At 39.5% G+C, this 18,462-nt stretch overlaps 1 protein-coding gene across 3 annotated transcripts in view; it reads right to left on the bottom strand.

The window, feature by feature from the left end:
• Positions 1-750: 750 nt before the first annotated feature.
• atp10d (ATPase phospholipid transporting 10D) overlaps positions 751-18,462 on the bottom strand; it is a 31,475-nt gene continuing 13,763 nt past the window's right edge. Inside the window, exons 2-21 of one of the 3 annotated variants that reach the window (XM_028000617.1) lie at positions 16,344-16,548; positions 13,813-13,898; positions 13,613-13,719; positions 11,436-11,567; positions 11,191-11,303; positions 9,793-10,045; positions 9,460-9,677; positions 8,377-8,568; positions 7,633-8,302; positions 7,206-7,312; positions 6,934-7,060; positions 6,269-6,453; positions 5,922-6,192; positions 5,765-5,841; positions 5,526-5,651; positions 5,151-5,351; positions 3,506-3,586; positions 3,313-3,417; positions 3,021-3,208; positions 751-1,668 (exon numbers count right to left, since the gene is read on the bottom strand). In XM_028000617.1, coding sequence (XP_027856418.1) covers positions 1,473-1,668; positions 3,021-3,208; positions 3,313-3,417; positions 3,506-3,586; positions 5,151-5,351; positions 5,526-5,651; positions 5,765-5,841; positions 5,922-6,192; positions 6,269-6,453; positions 6,934-7,060; positions 7,206-7,312; positions 7,633-8,302; positions 8,377-8,568; positions 9,460-9,677; positions 9,793-10,045; positions 11,191-11,303; positions 11,436-11,567; positions 13,613-13,719; positions 13,813-13,898; positions 16,344-16,548 — 3,640 coding nt within the window. In that variant the 3' untranslated portion in view covers positions 751-1,472. Of the gene's footprint in view, positions 1,669-3,020; positions 3,209-3,312; positions 3,418-3,505; positions 3,587-5,136; positions 5,352-5,525; positions 5,652-5,764; positions 5,842-5,921; positions 6,193-6,268; positions 6,454-6,933; positions 7,061-7,205; positions 7,313-7,632; positions 8,303-8,376; positions 8,569-9,459; positions 9,678-9,792; positions 10,046-11,190; positions 11,304-11,435; positions 11,568-13,612; positions 13,720-13,812; positions 13,899-16,343; positions 16,549-18,462 lie in introns of those variants that run through there. The other 2 variants (XM_028000616.1, XM_028000618.1) reach the window with 2 other exon arrangements.

Here is an 18,462-nt window from a genome sequence, read left to right as displayed (position 1 = left end):
CCCACGTACAAAATCCAAATCTTTCTGTAGATAAGCTTTGTGTTTTGATGACAGATACTAAGTTCTATTGGCACAACAGCAAGATGTGTTTGGAGGAGTTAAGGGTTCATATTTCACCAGCTATCAAGCATGATTGTAGTATCGTCATGCTATCGGACTGTTTTGCTGCGAGTTGCTTTGCACTAGGTGGAAAGAATATTAATAAATCAACAGCTTAATGGTTTTGCACTCAGTTTGGCGTTCCAAAAAGGACAATGATGCCAAACACACATCAAAAATTTCGCCCACGTCTCAAGTTTTTGGAAAATTTACAAAACGATGCTTAAAAATCAAAGTCATTCCAGGAAACAAACTAATATAAATGAATTCTACAAACAATGACAAGACGACTGAAGCCAGAAGCCTGTCGCTAGTGAATGGTTGATGCTCAGCTTGGTATGTATTAAAGCTTGGACCAATTGGAGAACATTCTCAAAATAAAATCATGCTTGTTAGTTCTAGATATTACAAATAATTGCTGCTGCATATTGTAAAATCTGTCCATCCTGGAAAGTAAGTCATAACACGTCCAAAGTTATTTACATTCATGCCCAGGATGAAGGAACTGAAACTTCTCAAGAGAACTATAAATATATTTGATAAACCACAGCGGATTAGTTATTGTTCCCCTAAATGGTTTTAGATATGACATATTTTTTAATTTGGGTTAAGCTCTTTACATAATAGCTTGAAATATTGACACAAATGGAGCAGTTTAGTGAGTGAAAAATTTATTTCAGTTTAGAACTAATCAGTGAACCAAAGTCCAGTACAAAAGCTAAATTATCACATGAAATAAAACTGCATTCAATCTGGCATAACAAGAGACAATGTCAAGAGCCCAGAATCTGAAAGGTCACTGAAATGTTGCACAATTCACTTTAATTCATTATTGTTTTTATTCTTCTTGATAAAGTAGCGATGATGCACTTATAAACACCAGAACGGTGCTGTCAGTCTTTGAAAATGTTCATTTCTGAATTAAGGGTAATTAATTCAGACTGCGTTCATTAAACTGGATTCTTGTTTGTCCAGTTGAGCTTTAGCCTTGATTCTCATAGATCCTGAATCTTTTACAGGAATAAATAAATGGCAGACTCCAAAAGGAATTCAGTCAGACGAAGATTATTCCTTCATTTACCCAAGCCGAGCAGGTAAACAGTCGTAACATTCCTAAATTGTATGGATGAATGTATGTAAACACGAGCCAACTAGCATCCCAGTCTTTCCAGTTCCAGTTTCCTCGTGGCTGAAACCTGAGGCTGGTTTTCAACTGCTGGTTGGATTTTACAGTTCCAGTCGCATGTGGCAAAGTCAGTCCTCTTTGAGCTGTAAGAAGCTGTAGAGTTTTTCCAAGATTAACACTTTATTGCACAAAAAATCTCAGTCATTGGTTTGAGTGTCAGCTTCTGTGTCTGTCTGCTGTGGAGGGGTCAGGACACCACTTCGTCCCCGCTGGGCTCCAGTCCGGGATTATCTGCACAGACCGGCAGGCTGCTGGGGCCAGTGTGCTTCATGTTCCAGCGCTGCATCCTTTGGCGGTACCGCTCTGCAGCCTCCTCATCCCTTTGAGCTGATCTCAGAGTCGCAGAGGAGTGAAGGCTGTTGAACAAAGCCCGGAACAACATTCTGCAGAAGAGAAAGGAGAGAACGGAGAGGCTCAGTGCTCAGCATAAATTTTCTCTGACTCTTTCTACACATACTACAAATCACAAATCAAAATTTCTTATTTTTCCAGATCAAAGCGGCCTGCATAGACACTCTTCATGCTTTATTGATGATGGGTAAAATGTTAAAGTCAAGCTCTGATGTGGGAAAACAAAGATGTAGAAGTATGTCATATGAAACATGAATCAATGTTTACGTTGATTTATGTTACTAAGTAGAATAAAAGGAAGAAAACAAACGTTTTCCTACAGTTATTTGTTTTATTATTTTCCTTAGAATAAAGATAAAAACAAATTTTAAAATTCCCATAAAATGGCAACTTTAACTCACTAGGTGGCGCTACTGTCTCAACACTTAAGATACCTAATCTTCATTCTCATTGGACATGAGAAGAAGGTCCTCACTATGAAATCCACATGTATGACGATCAGGCATAAGGCTATGACCCCTGACAGATTACAGTCAAATCCCATGCGGTCTTCATTACATACCCTATTAGTGGAAACTATATATCAAGGAGCAATGTGAACATTTCTCTTCTCATACTTAATATATTAGAATCAGGAAACTAATTCTGATTCTAGAAGAGCTACTGCAGTTCAGATTTTTGAAGATATTAAGGCTTGTTTTGATTAAAAAATGTCAGAAAATGGAATGCATTGCAATTTATTGTTTTTGTTTCTGATTCACAGAGGGCCCATCTCACAACTTACGGAACCTAATAAATCTTGTGCTAACATCTTGATACCAGATACCAGAGCACACATTCAGGGGGTTGCTAAGAAACGGGTCAGGGCTGTTTTGTGAGCAAAAAGTACACCGATACCTTATTAGGCAGGTGGTTATAATGTCATTCCTGATTAATACGATTAAATTTCCCAAAGCATGTTCAAAATCTTTAATTAATCACCCTCATGTGGGATGTTTATACCTGCCTTCTAACTCAAACATGACATTTTCCTAACTGTTCCGGTTAGCACATAATGTTGAAATCAGGACTGAACCTCCTGCAAGGAATACTCCACTAAAGCTTGATGGACATGTCTTTAACACATGTAAGGTTGTTAAATTTATTTTTTTCTTATACTTTTGAGCCATTAAACACCTGTAACAGACAATTGTGTGCAACAGCAGTATTACATGCAATAAAAGAGATGCATATGTCTGTTGACCCTGCTTTGATCTCTCTGTCACTTAACATGTTGTTAATCACTGTGCTGCTTTGTTTTTGGCTCATAACTTGAACGATGATGTAGAACCATGTAGCTCATTAGCTCATGAGGTGATGTTCAAAACATCTGGAAGCTCAGTACCTTGGTAACAAAGCGATGAAGGTAGTGAGAGCACAGATGATGTAGAAGAGAGGCTGGGACATCTGGACTGTTTCAACCCTGAACAGGTTGGTGGGGTGGCTGCAAACCACGCAGAAGGCACTGTAGATCAGCACGAAGCCAAAATACAAGATTGTACTGAGCAGCAACACCAGCATGTGAATCCAAGTCTGCAACACACAAAGAGGACACGGTTCAATCCACAGTCTGCAGAGACATTCCTGCACAGACACCGAGGAGAGGAGTGGGGAGTTTTTATCAAGGAGGCTCTCACCAGCGTGTTGCTCTCAATGACTTGATGCAGCAGGATGATGAAAAGAGCTGAGGTGTTGATTGGCGAACCGAATGACAGGATTCCGACATCTGATCCGGCCAACGCCTGGGAAAAAGAATCCAGAAAATTGTAAGTGTGAGAAGCAACCTGAGTTGAACTCATCAATAAACGGTTTTATAGAGAGAAAACTTACGAAATAAGGCACAAAGAAGCAAACAACGCTTTGGTAAAAGGCATCCAGGATGGTAATCCAGAATGTGGCTGGAATGTAGATCTGTAGGAAATCTTATCTGTTAGTCTATTTTGTTGTCAATGTAAAGAAAACAACATGCACTAGAGTTCATTCTTCAGTGGGTCAACACTGTCACATGACTTGAACTAAAACAGAAAGTTTACAACGAACAAAAACAGAAAGGTGACAGCTGGATAATAAATCCATTAAGTTACAATTTTCTCCACATTTACACTCGTTTTAAATCTTTCCCTCCAGTAAAATTACAGGTTTTATTGCCTAGGTAAAAGGAGAGGATGATGAATCATTACCAAACTTTTACACTTTTAGTGTGACACAAATCTAATACAGCTCAAAAAAACCTAACCTAGTAAAGGAAGGAAATCCTGAAATATCCTAGTTGCATAACTGAATTAAACATTGAAATATATAAATGAAGATAAATTTAAAATCCACTTATAGGACATCTAATTAACAATATGGAAAGTTTAACAGTTCCAGTGTAATTTTCTTTGCATATGACTATTTATATGTTAAGCTATATTTTAAGATGAAAGTTTACAAACCAAAAAGATTTATAGGTATGAGTCAAAACCATTACATCAAGCAAAGTGAAGACAGCCATCAATAGCTGGAGAACAAACTGGAACATTTGAAATACAAAAGTGAAGCGTTTAAAAAAACTGATGAAAAGATGAGATTGCAAATGATCTGGGAACCTGCCAAAAATTGCCAGGAAACTGGCAACCATAATGAAGGAGAAGGGTAACAACAAGCCTTTTCTTGAAAAAAAAAAAAAAAGAGCATCAAAGCATATCTAAAATATGCCAAAATCTTGCAGGGCATTCAGCCAGAAATAACTACTGAACTGCAGTTTTAAAAACACATTAGGAGACGAACAATATACCAACGCTGAAGCATAGTGCTGGCAACATCATGCTGTGAAGTTCCCAAACTAATTTGAGTCAAAACCTTCAGGCTTCAGCAGTAATAACCTTTATTTAACCAGATAAAAACTATTAAAATCTACAGTCTCTTTTTCAAGAAGGACTTGGCAAGAAAACTGAAAATGAGGATCAATTTTACTCTTCAGCATTACTAGTATTTTAAGTTTTCCTCCACATCAATAACAGAATGAACAAAGTTTTACTATGGTCCAAACCATAGTAAAACAAGAAATGTCCTTACAATTAGAGCAATCTAAAGATTTTCTGCTTACCTGTTGACAAGACTAAATATTAAAACTGGGTTAAAAAGGGCCTCAACAAAGTATTAGTCTAAGACTGTGCAACCAGGTTGTTGTAGCTTTTTTGGTTATTCATTTCAATTCTATAGGAAGTTTGTCACATTAAAGGTGGAAAAGTTTTAAATTCCTTTATTTTACAAAAAAAAACCCTTTAGAACTTCCAATAGAAGCATGAAAAATTCTTATACCCACAAGAACCACCTGGTTTACTGTAGATGGATCAAACTTCATCTTACGTCGGTTGAAATTTAAAAAAATCTGAGTTTTTCAGTGAGTGGAAAATACATAGGCTTATAAGAAATATTAAATCTTAAAACTGCCTGTTCCTGTTCTCCCTGTCTCTCACATGCATGGGATCACCTTTGTGGTCCCTCCAGCTCCGTAGAGCTCAGGGAGCTTCATCAGAGTGTCTGCAGGCATGTCTCGGTCGAGGATGCCGTAGATGAGGGGAGGAACTGAGGTGAAAACCAGATTGAAGAGGATGAGCACCCAGGAGTTGATCATGACGCTCCCAGAGAACCCGCAGAAGAACTGATACCAGAACAGCAGATTCACGTACATCTGCACACAAACACAGGGACACAGCATTTGGAGTCTTGTCTACAAATCCCTTCCAGAATACGTTTTTAAAAGCCAGTGACAGGGTGTCATAATTGGGTAGAAAGCAGGCAGAGGACAATGCTAATTTAAAAAGAAATGATGCTACTTTTCACATAGCTGGTGAGCAGGTCTTACCACATTTTTGTAGATGAAGTACAGGATCATGTTTGCAAGGCGGTGGTAACACCAGTGGCCGTGAACCAGCAGCAGCTTCTTGAGGTGTTTGAATCTGGATATGGCAAAGTCACTGGACATCACAGCCTGTGGAGTGAAGCCAAGGGATAGAAAAATGTTTTATTTATTCAAGACTCTTTAGCAGAGCTGCCATTCTGTGTCTGTTAAAGCTACAGCAACTGAATGACTGTCGTTCTCACCTGCATCCCCTCCTGACCAGATATCCCGATTCCGACGTCCGCTACCTGAATCATGCTCACATCATTCGCTCCATCACCTTAAAATACAAAAACATCTCGAGATGAATTTTCTCCTGTTGTTTTTATAGTTATTTTGTTGCCCCATCTGTGTCCTTACCCACAGCCAGCGTCATGACACCAATCTTGTCCCGGATCAGTTGGACCACCTGGCTCTTCTGGAGCGGCGTGGACCGGCAGCAGATGACCGCCTTACATTTGCAGCTCAGTTCCAGGAAGCTGGCCTTCAGTTCATCCTGCAGAGCCCACTCCAGCGTTCGGCCGTCGATAACCAGGATGAAGTTGCTGGTGCTGTGCAAGGAAGACTCCTCCCCGTCTTCTTCACGCCGGACTTCTATTAAAAGCTCCTCAAGCAGGGCTGCACATGCATCCTGAAGGAAAAAGAAGAAGAACAGTAATGTAGATGTTTGAACATCTGAAATGGGCTTCCAAGCAGCAGTCCCAGACCTTGCTTCCACAGTTGGCGGTCAGTAGTCGGTCGTTGGAGAGAAGGAGTTTGCAGGCATTGGCGATGTTGACGGCCGTCTCCTGTTTGTCTCCAGTGAGAACCCACACTTTGATGCCGGCCTCCTGCAGGGCTTCAATTGTCTCCGGGACATCCTCCTGCAGCCTGTCCACGATCCCCGTGCAACCTGTGCACACACAGGTTTAGAAAACAGAAACTGTTGACTCTTTGCACACAACGTCATGCTCTTCAGAAAGCGGCCATGACAGACATCAAAACAACCTGTGTGTGCGCTCCTGCAAAGCTTTTCATGAACCAGACAAAAGCCTAATATTGCTTTTCAGTTAATTTTACTGTAAAAACGGTCATATGGTGGGTGCTGCACATTCAACTGCACAAGCAGACAAGGACGCAAACAAAACTTGTCATTATGTCTTAAACCTTTTGATGAGAAAAGATGACAGTGGATACCAGCCGTCAATTGTAAGGACTGGCAGTCCTTTGTTTATTTGCAGCAATCACTTTTTACAAGGTATGAACATTAATGTTCAAAAACTTTACAGAGTAAGTAGGTTTAATAAGCTCAATAGTAACCAAGGAGAAAATTTCCCATTATCATTCTGCTGCAGTTTTGCTTCAGATTAGGTCAAAATGTCAGGTGTCCTACCCAGAAGAGTGAGGTCGTTCTCCAGCCTCTCAGCCGAGTCTAGCATCAGCTCCTCTTGGTTCTCAATGCTGCTCTCTGCCAGCAGCTGTCTCTTAAGCCAAACTTCATACTCGTCTTCCTCCAGAATCTGTTTATGCAAACAAGATGAAGTTAACAAAAGGGCCATCGTTTGGATGGCTAGCAGAAGCCTCTTCTGTCATAAAAGAAAATCACATGTCTTACCAACAGACCTGATATCAGACAGAATTATTATCCTTTTATTAGGACGTCACCTTTTTAGCGATGCAGAGTGTGCGGAGGCCTTCTCTAGCGTACATATCCAGGTGTTTCTGGGTCTGCTGCCTGATGTGCTTGTAGATCTCCTGAGCCTGTTCTGAACCTGAAAACAAAAGTGTACACAGTAAAAAAGAAACTGAAAGGTTGATGTGTGTCTGTTACAAAAGTGGAACTTCTATATACTGTAGATTTAACAGTGTAATGTTTTTTTCCCAGGGGTTTTAGATTAGAATTATGTCTCACAGCTGATGAAAACCCAAACTTCAGTTTTTTATGATAATTAGTGAAAAGAGTAAAAGCAGAAACGTCGTTCGGCTTTAAAGTATGTCCATGTACTGGACATCATTTGCATGCAGTCCTTATGGGCTCATAAAATAACTCTAACCAGAATCTTTCTAAACCATCTCTTCAGTCTTTATCTACCTCTCCTTTTTTCAGCCAAGTCCATGATGACAGAGTCTGCTCCTTTGGTGTATACCACCACCTGTCCTGTCAGGGGGTGGCGGACCACCACAGACATCCTCTTCCTGTTGGAATCAAAGGGCAGGATGTGGAGCAGCTGCACAACCAGAGAGCCGATTCCTGGCAGGTCCACCAGCAGGCTCTTGGCTGAGCGGCCCCTCAGGGTGCAGTGGTACGCCCGGGCTGCGTGGACCAGAGCTGCCTCGTCAGGACTCTCTGCCTCGTACAGCAGCTCATCATCACTGTCCTCGTCTGACTGTACGTCTCTGTCAAGGTCCACATTCTGTTTGGCACCATCACCGTCTCCTTTTAAGTCCCTTAAGTTCTCCAGATCCTCCAGGCTCCGCCTCGCTGCAGAATCCTCTCCATCCCACCTATCAGGCAAGTCCACTTTACTCTTCAGTGTGCAAGTTTCTTGGCTGGTGTCCAGAGCCAGATCAGACCCATCAATACTGTTGCTGGGAGGGGTGTTGAAGTTGAAGGAGCCAGTCTTCCCACGAGTGAACAACTTGCTGGTGAAACTGCGAGGGCTGCCTTTGATTTGGGGAGTGGAGAATGAATAGAAGTTCAGGCGTTGAAACATCAACTTAATTTCCTCCAGAGACTTCAGAGGTGCTTGGGCTTCTGGAACCTGTAAGAAATACATAATATGTAATCATTACTGTTAAAAGATTCAAACCTTTAATCGGGGTAGTTTCTACTCACTACATGGCGGGGTTGGCTAGGTGAAGACACCACCACGCTGTTACAAATGGCCAGAGCCAGAAAGAAGTCAGTGATGTAGGTGAGCTCCAGGGTGGATAGGCTCTCAGTGGAGCTGTCTCTGAGTCGCAGAGTGGAGGAGCAAAGACTATTCAGTTTCCTCACCAACTCAGGATCCGGGACCACGTCTTTTGCCTGAGCAAAAACCCAGCAGGAGCTACGTCATCTTGTGTCATCCTAAAACTCAAGTAGCAAATCTATTGCTTTGCAATTGAAATTAAGAAAATATTTTTAAAAATTACATTTGAAAAAGAAATTTCAGAAGTTTTGTAATATTTCAATATTCTAATAAACAGCACACCTGAAACTAATTCTTATAGATGTTAACACTAATATACATCAACTAATCCACCATACCTCCAGCACATCTCATCTTTGTTTTTTGAAGGCTACCTGTGAGCTTTAATTTGAAATTTCCTGTTATTTTATTTTTAACAGCCCTTTAAATTCTTCAGCCCAAAGACTTCTCACTTACTTTTCAGTTTAATGAATAACTACATGACTGATAATTACTAACATAGTAATGAGTTTCATGGATGCCGGGATGTATTTGTTGAATTATCTTTTTTTTTTTGTTCATGGATCTGCACTAATTTAATCAATTTACCTTTATTTACATCTTGATGTTTTTGATAATTATTGAATAAATGTCTTAATTTTACAGTTTAGATTATTAGAGTCACAACAAAAGTGTAAGAGAAAACCACAATTTGATCATTGTATACAAGCCACTCTGCTGTTAAACCCAAATAACTTTATTATGAAAAAGTAAAGTTTAAGAAAAAACAATCCTAGCACATGTTAAGAATAATTATATATGAATTAGGTCTATTTTGTTTCCAGGCATAACAGTGAAGCTAATCTTTCCTAGTACAGCAATTCAATTTTGCTTCCAAACACTTGGATTGTAGTGTGTAGGATCTCATTGTGAAATAAATCAGCATATGACAGGAACCCAGAGATAAAATCCTCCTATCTGAGCTGGAAAACATCATGAACTCAAAATGGTATGATCAAGAGTCTGACCATGCGGCTGCAGAAGGCACCGGTCCTCGCCGCAGCATGATTGGACAGCTGGTCCTCCTCCTCTGGTGACTCGGCAGTGAGCGTGTGCAGAGACACAGAGCTACGGTTGCAGCTCAGGGAGCGACAGCTCATAGATTTCCCACTGCAGACTGACTTCAGAGTCACAGTGTGTCCGGCTGCCTCGTTCTGCTCTGCCTCGTACACCTCCAGCCTCCGAGCTGAGACAGAGAAACAAAGGTCAACAAGACACACAGCTTTTCTAGCACAACTGCATTTCTCTCTGCAGTAACAATCTTTCACCAACAGGTGGCAAAGACATTCCAGAGATCACACCGTTTTCCACGTGAGGATATTCCACCCCGTAAATGCTGCATCTACGGAACACCATCTTGTTTTCCGTCAGTGTTCCTGTCTTGTCTGAGAACAAGTACTGGATCTGACCCAGGTCTTCCGTAATATTGAGGGCCCGGCACTGGATCCTGGAGTCTAACTGTTCGTTGTAAAAGTCCAAGTCATTGTGGATGAAGTAGATTTGACCCAGCTTCACGATCTCAATGGACACATAAAGGGAAATAGGAATCAGCACCTGTTGGACAGAAAAAAATAATGAATGTTAAAGGAAAATAAATTTTTCTGACCTGACTTCATGTGGTTATCAAAAGCAATTTCGAGTCTTTAATGAACATTTGAAAGATGCAGCAGTGATGCTTTTATGCACTGACCCAACAACAGTTGATTGTAATTGATACATTTGGTTTATTGGAATAAAAATCATCCAAGTCCAAGACCAAAATCCATAGTAGAAAAAAAGGAGGGATTCTACTTCAACATTGTATATGAGTCCCCAGTTCAGTTAAAAAACTATTTCCTCAGACTGAAAAGAGGTAACTGTACTCCTGGATTCTTCAATGTAATCTCAGGTGTGAGATGATGCAGGGGCCAAAGCAGAAGAAGCCACAAAACTCCACATTCTCTACAAAAAGCTATGATGAAACCATGAAGTTTCTAAAAAAAGGTACCATATTCAGAACTCTACCTCCAGATTTTGTTCAACCATCACTGGAAAAGAAAATCCACTCTTTGCCATGGATGTGGTCACACATCTTTCTTTGGTGGTACATGGACCAAGAGAGCCTGTAAAAGCAATGCCAGCACCTACTCTTCTCCAAGAACCATCAAAAAAGAGTGTTTTGGGCAGTCACAAGCCTTCCCCCGGTGGTTAAAACAAATCATTAAGACTTGACAATCACAATTTCCATGACTGTCAGCCACACTGAAAGGGAATAGAGATGGTCCTTCTGCTACCAAACAATGCTCCTACTGAGTCAGAAGATCAATAACTGCTCTGACACTCCTCCCTTCGTTTAGGTGCAAGATTGTACCTCTAATTACCTTTAGGCAGAGTTCTCAGAAGATTATTTCCAACAACAATCAGAGCAGCAGCATCGTTATCTCCCTTGCACAATAAAATAAAGAGCAGTCTATCAAAAACACCCCCAACATATTCAGCATGTACTCAGTTGTTACCTTTTCTAATAGAGTCTGACCTTTGAAAACTTAAACTGGCGGCAGTTTTTATTTATTTATTGGTGCCAAATATGTGACAAACATTTTGTTCTGAAAAAGAATAACATTTATTAAGTTTAATTAGAACCTTTTAAAATGTTCTAATGTGTATCTGATTATCCTGAAATAGATCAATGGTAGTTAAAATAAACATTCTGGGCACACCTGGAGTACGATGATCATAGTCCAGAACACATAGAACCCAGCCAAAGCTGGAGAGATCTCCCCATCGACCTGAAACACTGAATGTCTATAGTTCTTCACCCAGAGGCCATGACCTGAAAATGCAAAAAGAAAACTCAGAGAAGCTCATCACACTAAAGGATAATAACTGAAGAAACTAATATTAGTTAATCTGGAATCAGAACCCACTGTTCACTGTGTGTTGTGTTTTGTGTGTTGCTACGCACCTACAGCTGCAGTCAGACACATGACGATGAGGAGGGCAACACACCATAGAACGTCTGTGTTCAGACGCTTCTCTAGCTGGCTGCGCTTGTACCTCGGCCCGCTGTTGTTCATCATGGCCTTGGTCTCATGACCTGAGTTATACAAAGAGAAAGCAGACAATTTGATTCTCTGCAACACTGAATGTTAAGCAGAAATGAATGCAAGGGTATTTTTGAATTAACATATCAGGATAGTGACAAAAAGTCCTTTGGCTGCACTGGGATGAACCTTGAGACTTATGGAACAATGTCCTTTAGACAGATGAGATCAAAGTAAAAATGCTTGTCCATAACGCACAGCATTATATTTGGAGTTAACCAGACACCTGATAACAGGTGTCAAGCAATGGTGGGTTGATGTGGTCTTGGTTTTTAGAACTACATGACCAGGGCACCATGCAATCAATGCGTTGACCATACACCAATCCAGAGGAATAAAGTCAAAGGAAAACCCATCTGTCTGACAGTGGAAACTTGGTCCAAACTGGGTCATCTGCAGTATCAGTTTGTTGTACTGACTCTGTAAAAGTTCTGTTTAAAAGACTTGCAGGACCTGAAGAAAGGAATGTCTTACCTCCATGAGCAACACCAAGCTGCATTCTTCCACAATGATTTAAGACACTTATAACTTTAGACAGAAAATCCGAGCAACACAAGGTTTACTGTATATAGGGGTAGGGTTAGGGTTAGGGGTAGGGTAAGGTAACCCTAACCCTTACCCTGTTTAACAGACCTGAAAACAGTTAAGTTTTAGAGCTTAACTGTGTATAAAAATGCAACTGCCTGGTTACAGCAAAGAGGAGGACATGTCTGCATGACCTCTGTCATGTTTAGACTGTACACTGCATTCAGATTTGCAGGAGCCATTCTTTGGTTTAACCTCTTTAGTCATAGAGGAGTCAGTATTTAGTCATATCAGGAGTTTCTCAGAATAAACAGTAATGTTTTACAGTCCACAGAGCAGGTAAAGTGTAGCACGTAATCATGTTGTCAGAAGCTGGAAAAACTACATTCATTGTGATTCATGGCTGTAGAAAGTACTCTTTTTGCAATTAAATATATCCCTAACACAAACAGAACATAGGTCTCTCCATGTCTTCTTGATGACAAATCCACTTGGAGTGTTTGTTATTCAAAAGATCAATTTAGGTTTCATCTGATCAAAACACACAGATCCAGTTACGAGTCCCAGCAGACTATAGCAAAATGTATATGTTTACGTTTGTGGCAGTAGGACAGAAACGGCTTTTTCCTGGCATGTCGTCCAGACAACCTGTTGGTATGTAGATGACATCTAATGGTTGTTATGGACAACTGGTGACACAAAGATGCACCACTTTGCAGCCGTTTTTCATCCCTTAACTTTCACCTTTTTCATCCTTCCTTCTTAGCAGAGTGGCCAGACAAATATAGGTTCACCACAGTTCTGGTTGTTATAAACATTTTAATATAATTCTGACTGCAGATATAGAGAAATTCTGGGCAGTAGATACTTTTTGTAGTCACGTCTTAATGAATAAAGACAAACACATATATTCCTTACAGAAATGCAGTTGTAATAAAAGGTATTTATTACTTCTAGAACAAATTTTCCATTTTGTCACTATAGCCACACACTATGTATTGTACTTGGATTTGTCTGATAGATCAACACAAAGTAGCATATTATTGTGAAATGGAAGGAAAATTATGCATGGTTTTCATTTGTGGATCATTAATCATGGAAACAGACAAGACGTCCATGGTAACTTTGGAGGAGCCACAGAGATACACATTTCATGTAGGACGACTACTGGTCATGCAAGCTGCAAATCTGGCCTTTTTATGAAAGATTGCCAAGAAGTCCTGTTTGGTCTGCTCAGAGGATAATGAATTTTACTTTTGCTATATACAAAATACTCAAGGGGGTTGAATAATAAAAGCATTCCACACTTTACAAATGTGTACAAAAATTTTAGAAATGTTCAGTTTACAATTATGTACTACTAGGTCAATACTGGCCTACCTGTGTTGGTCTGTCACAAAAAGTCTTACTAAAATACACTGAAGTTTGTGATTTCAAAGTCACTAAAAGTGAACAAGTTAAAGAGGCAGTGCTGTAAAGTGCAGGTCTGTTTTAAGTGATGCGGTGGTCTCACCAGCATAAACCACGATGCCGACCACCGTCTCGGTGTTGCGGATGGTGCAGCTCCTCAGAAGAAGGTTGCTGCTGTGAAGGCCAACCCGAGCCTCACCCGAGTGCTCGCTGTAAGCAAAATAAAACACAAAGACACGATAATAAAGTTTACAGTACCTGCCAGATGCCTTCCAAACCCTCCAAAGTAAAAATCATACTTACATGTAACCTTTGAACCTATTCAGGTCATTGTTGGGGTTCTCACACTCGATGCGACTGTGGAAGCTTTCCGGTGTGAAGTCTGAGCCCTATAGGATAAACACATCAGAGGTTGCTATAGTTCATGTCTGACCCACATAAGCAGAAAACGAAACACAAAGTGATTGAAAGGCAGTTTCAATCTGAGACCTGATATGTAAGAATTAAAAATTGACCCAATCCAAGTGTTTATTACTGACTAAAATAATGTTAGTAAAAATAAAAATTTAAGTTTACGTTAGTCGGTTGTGTATAATCTTCCTGTGCAGGATGAGAGCAAGCCCTCTAGAGCAACCCCCCCAATGACCACTAGATGGTGTCTGCAAAGAAGTTCTGTGTCTGATGGAGTTGCACAGAAAACCATCAGCTTATCTAAGAAAATACAAATAATTGCAGCAATATTAGTTTCACTGCTTCTGACCAAAGCAAATGAAAGCACAGCTGCCCTGGTTGGAAAGGGCTACATATACGCAAACCCTCAAATAAAGCTTTATTAATTTTCATTACATTGTTTAATTTTGTCTCAAGGTTCTACGCTCTAAAACCAATGTAGGAAAATACCTATCAACCAAGGTCTGTTCTTTGCTGCATGTCCTTATGCTGACTGACTTAAAGCTAATAAAACCCCAAAGTTAGTTAAATATGATCAATAAAATCCTGCAAACTGAAAACATGTCCCACATTTTGGCTTTCAGTTTGATTTTTTATAAATTTAACCCTGTAGTAGCAAAAAAATTCAACAGATTGTATAGAAAGTAGTCTAATCTAGGAGCCCATGTTTACCATAAACCAACCACATATGGGTCACATGCACTGTCACATAAACTGTTGCTTTACTCTAGAAATACAGAGTTTTTGGCTCTACATGATTTCAAGTGACACTGACTCCCATTCAAAATGCCTTTGCTAAAGACATTGCAATTTCTATTTGCATATGTTTCTTTGTTCTGTTTCGCTGAAATCCCTTTAAAATTTCAGGTTTTACTATTTTACTCTGGGTGTAGATATTTTTTATGTGCTGTAAATATATCAACCTGCATATAAAGAATGGAAATAGTAATTTCAGGAAAAACAAAAACATGTGACAGAGTTATATCAACTATGCACAAAGGCTCATCACGACAGGGTTGAAAGAGACAAAACAAATTATTTTTCTAAAAAAAAAGAGAGAGAGACTAATTGCTAAAACTAGCATTTAATTATGTAGATGATATGCAGCTCTTTATTACAATGTCACCAGGTTACTATGAACATATTCAAGCGTTGACTAGATACACAGAACAAATCAATGTGTCAAATATACTCTGCATCCCCAGACTCGGAACTAAACATGGAGAAGCAGCATTGAGTTTTTATGCTCCACTAATCTGGAATAAGCTTGCAGAAAACTGCAAAATGCTGAAACGATAAGTTCTTTTAAATCATGGCTAAAAACGCCTTTGTTTTGGGCTGCCTCCAATTTATAACAACTGGAGCATTAATAATTGTAGTCTGTAGTCCTTTTTTTTTAAATGAAGAAAAACCCTGTGTTAAAAATAATGTTGTAAAAACCTCAGGTCACATAGAGAAACTAACAGAAGATGACTGAGAAATGAACTCTATTTAAAATAAAAAAGACAAACAAAGGAATGTATCACTGCTATCACATTTCTGCTGAAACCTCCAACACCGTCTCCAGCAAGCATTCCTTGCCTGACCTTTTAGTCTTATAATGGTATGTGTGGTGGAGAATTTACACTGCAAATTACCCTGAATGCGACGTTCTCTGGAGGCATAGTGGTGACAGCACAATGCTACGGGAATACTTTTCATCAACAAGGACAAGAAAGTTAGACTGAGTTAAGGAGAAGATGCATGGAGCAAAATTGAGGACAATGCTGAAGGCAGCACAAGACTTGAAACCGTGACAGAGGTCCACCTTCCAGCAAAACATACAAACCTAAGCATACAACCAGACCTAAATCCAACAGAAATACCTATGCGTTTTTATAGATGCTTTCTATGCAATCCAACTGAGACTGAGGTATTTTGCCAAAAAACAAAGGACCAAAAATGTGGTCTGCTGTTTCCAAAAGTTTCCAAAATCTGCTAGACATTTAAAGATGTAGAGACACAAACTAAGACTTGAAGCTGTAACTGCAATAAAAGGTTGTTGTACAAAGTATTTAGTCCGGAGGAGAGGCTGACTACAAATAAAAGCCACAGCTTCCAGACTTGACCACAATTAAAGATCTTGTATAATGTCTACCAACTTAAATTTCTATTCCCTGATGTCAGAAGTGCCATTCAATTTATGTTTTTGGTTTTCTGAGCAAACTAACTCAGAACTTTCAGCTTATCATCCCTGTATAGCCAAAATAATTACATTCTCTGAACACTTTCATTAAGAAAGGATTTCCTTTCAGGAGTTTCTGGAATATTAAAAACCAACCTGCCACCAACAACCCTAGCAGATTAAGTTAACTATAGCAGATTAAGTTAAAATAGGAAGTTACCTGTAGAGAACTGTCTGACACAACCTGCCTTTGTTTCAGGTTGGTCTCTCCATCCAGGTTTGCAGTTTCAATGTAACAGACCCCACGGGGGTCAGAGGAGTACAGCAGCAGTAGGTCAGCCGGGATGATTTCGTTACAAGACAAACGGACAAAATCTCCGACTCGCACGTCACTCCAGCACCGGTCAACGTAGGACTTCTGCTTGCTGTGGTAAAACAAAGAAAAAAGAAATTTAAGAAATGTGTGACATATTTATTCTTATTTTACAATAGCAGAAAAGAAATGTTCTCATCCAAAAGATGAAAAATATCTATAATACAGCATCCAGAACAACAACACATATTGCCCTTTGTCACAACTCCACAAAACTAACCAAAAACACAAAAGCAGAGACTCATAAACTCTCTTCTGTTGTCTCTACAACCTAATCCATTGTTATGGGGCATTTTGCCCATCTCTGCCTATTCTTCCTTCCAGCGTTGAGTCAGTTAATTGAAATTTCCTGACATTCACTTCCGTACAATGGTTCCATGACATATTGGAACACATTGTGTCTTGTAGATTTTGCATTATTTTCATTACCCATTTTGCTTGGACAAGTTTCAGCTGTTGAATGGATGAACTCACATTTGATTCTAGAATGATTTGATATGCAGAGAAGTTCATAGTCAAGTCATTATGGAAAGGTGCACAATTCCTGTGACTAGCAAAACAAGCCCATATCATCAGCCATCCATCAGCTGAAAGAGGTTATCGTCCTGATTTGATCTGTTTTTTTCCATATGATGCTATGAATACAGTCAAACACATCTGTAAGCTTAACTCACGGATGTGATGTACATCACAGTCTAGATGTACATTAGGAATTAAACAAGAGTTGTAAAACATCACACTGGATAAGCTGGGTAATGACAATTTATTAAGTAATTTGTTGCTTTCTATAGATGAGCATTTTTATACTTGCTCTCTGACACATTTTTCAGACAATAGCACAGCCGGGTGATAGACTGTTATTGCTCAGATACGATTTAGTGTGGAGATAAGATGTTCAAAGATACTCAGCAATAACTTCTTGTTAATAATCAGTGACACTGCATATCTGTCACTGAACATAAACAGAAAAAACAGACTGATGGAAATCCAGCTCTGAGGGGAGTTTTAATATTCCTCAGATTTCTTCAGACATCTTATAAGGATAATAAACGTCCAGGTCTTCTTTGACATGCTGGCCATATGTATTGCAACCTAAGGACAGACTGTATGTGTTCAAAGTGCATGTTTACTCATATTATGCCAGTTTATGACACTTTAAATACACTGACCTGGATGTTCTTGTTTACTGGAAGACCAATAAACATACAAAACACTGATCAATAAATGATTATGATCAATAGTTTCACCTGCACTTTATGGAAGAACTGAAATTGCTTGCCTCACACACAACTATAACAGCTTTAATTCTACTAAGAAACATAAGGTTTAGGAGTGCATTTACAGGAATGCTTTAGTAAAGTCAGACAACAATGTTGGACAAAAGAAAAAGCATGTTTTTCAGTCTCTGCTCCACTTAATTCTAAAGAAGTCCTATAAAATTGAAGCCAGCACCTTGAGCAGCCTAGTCTGGTGAGGAAGTCAGGTTCTTCCACACCAAACTTGCTTATAAATATTCTTAAGAACTTCCATTTGTACTTTGGTCCCCTAATGTAAGAAGAGGAAGGGAGCATTCCCAAATAGTCCTCAAAAAGTTAAAAGCATGCAACTATAAAAGACTTCTAAGCACAATGAAAAAGTACATGTCAATACACTAAAAATGGATCCAAGCCCTACATCTGAAAAACTGTCTAACACCTCTATGCCTACCTTCCATCAAACCTTACACTTGTCAGAATTTAGTTAGTCAAGCGTTGTTTACCCAAAGCTAGTATTGTCAAACTGTGAAGAAGGCTCTGCCACTGCAGATAACCTATTTTAGTGCTGTATAGTCGGGACATCTGTAACTATTGACTGCAGAAAGAAATCATTCAGTGCACAATGAATTTTTACAAAGGTTTTTAGAAAAGGCCTGAGGGCCATATTACTGGATTTCATACGCTTGTTTCAATGGAAGTGATTGAAACAC

Source organism: Xiphophorus couchianus, chromosome 19 (assembly GCF_001444195.1).
Source record: "Xiphophorus couchianus chromosome 19, X_couchianus-1.0, whole genome shotgun sequence".
NCBI lineage: Eukaryota > Metazoa > Chordata > Actinopteri > Cyprinodontiformes > Poeciliidae > Xiphophorus > Xiphophorus couchianus.
The sequence above is the reverse complement of the archived record's forward strand: the minus strand, read 5'-3'. Positions and strand labels throughout refer to the sequence as shown.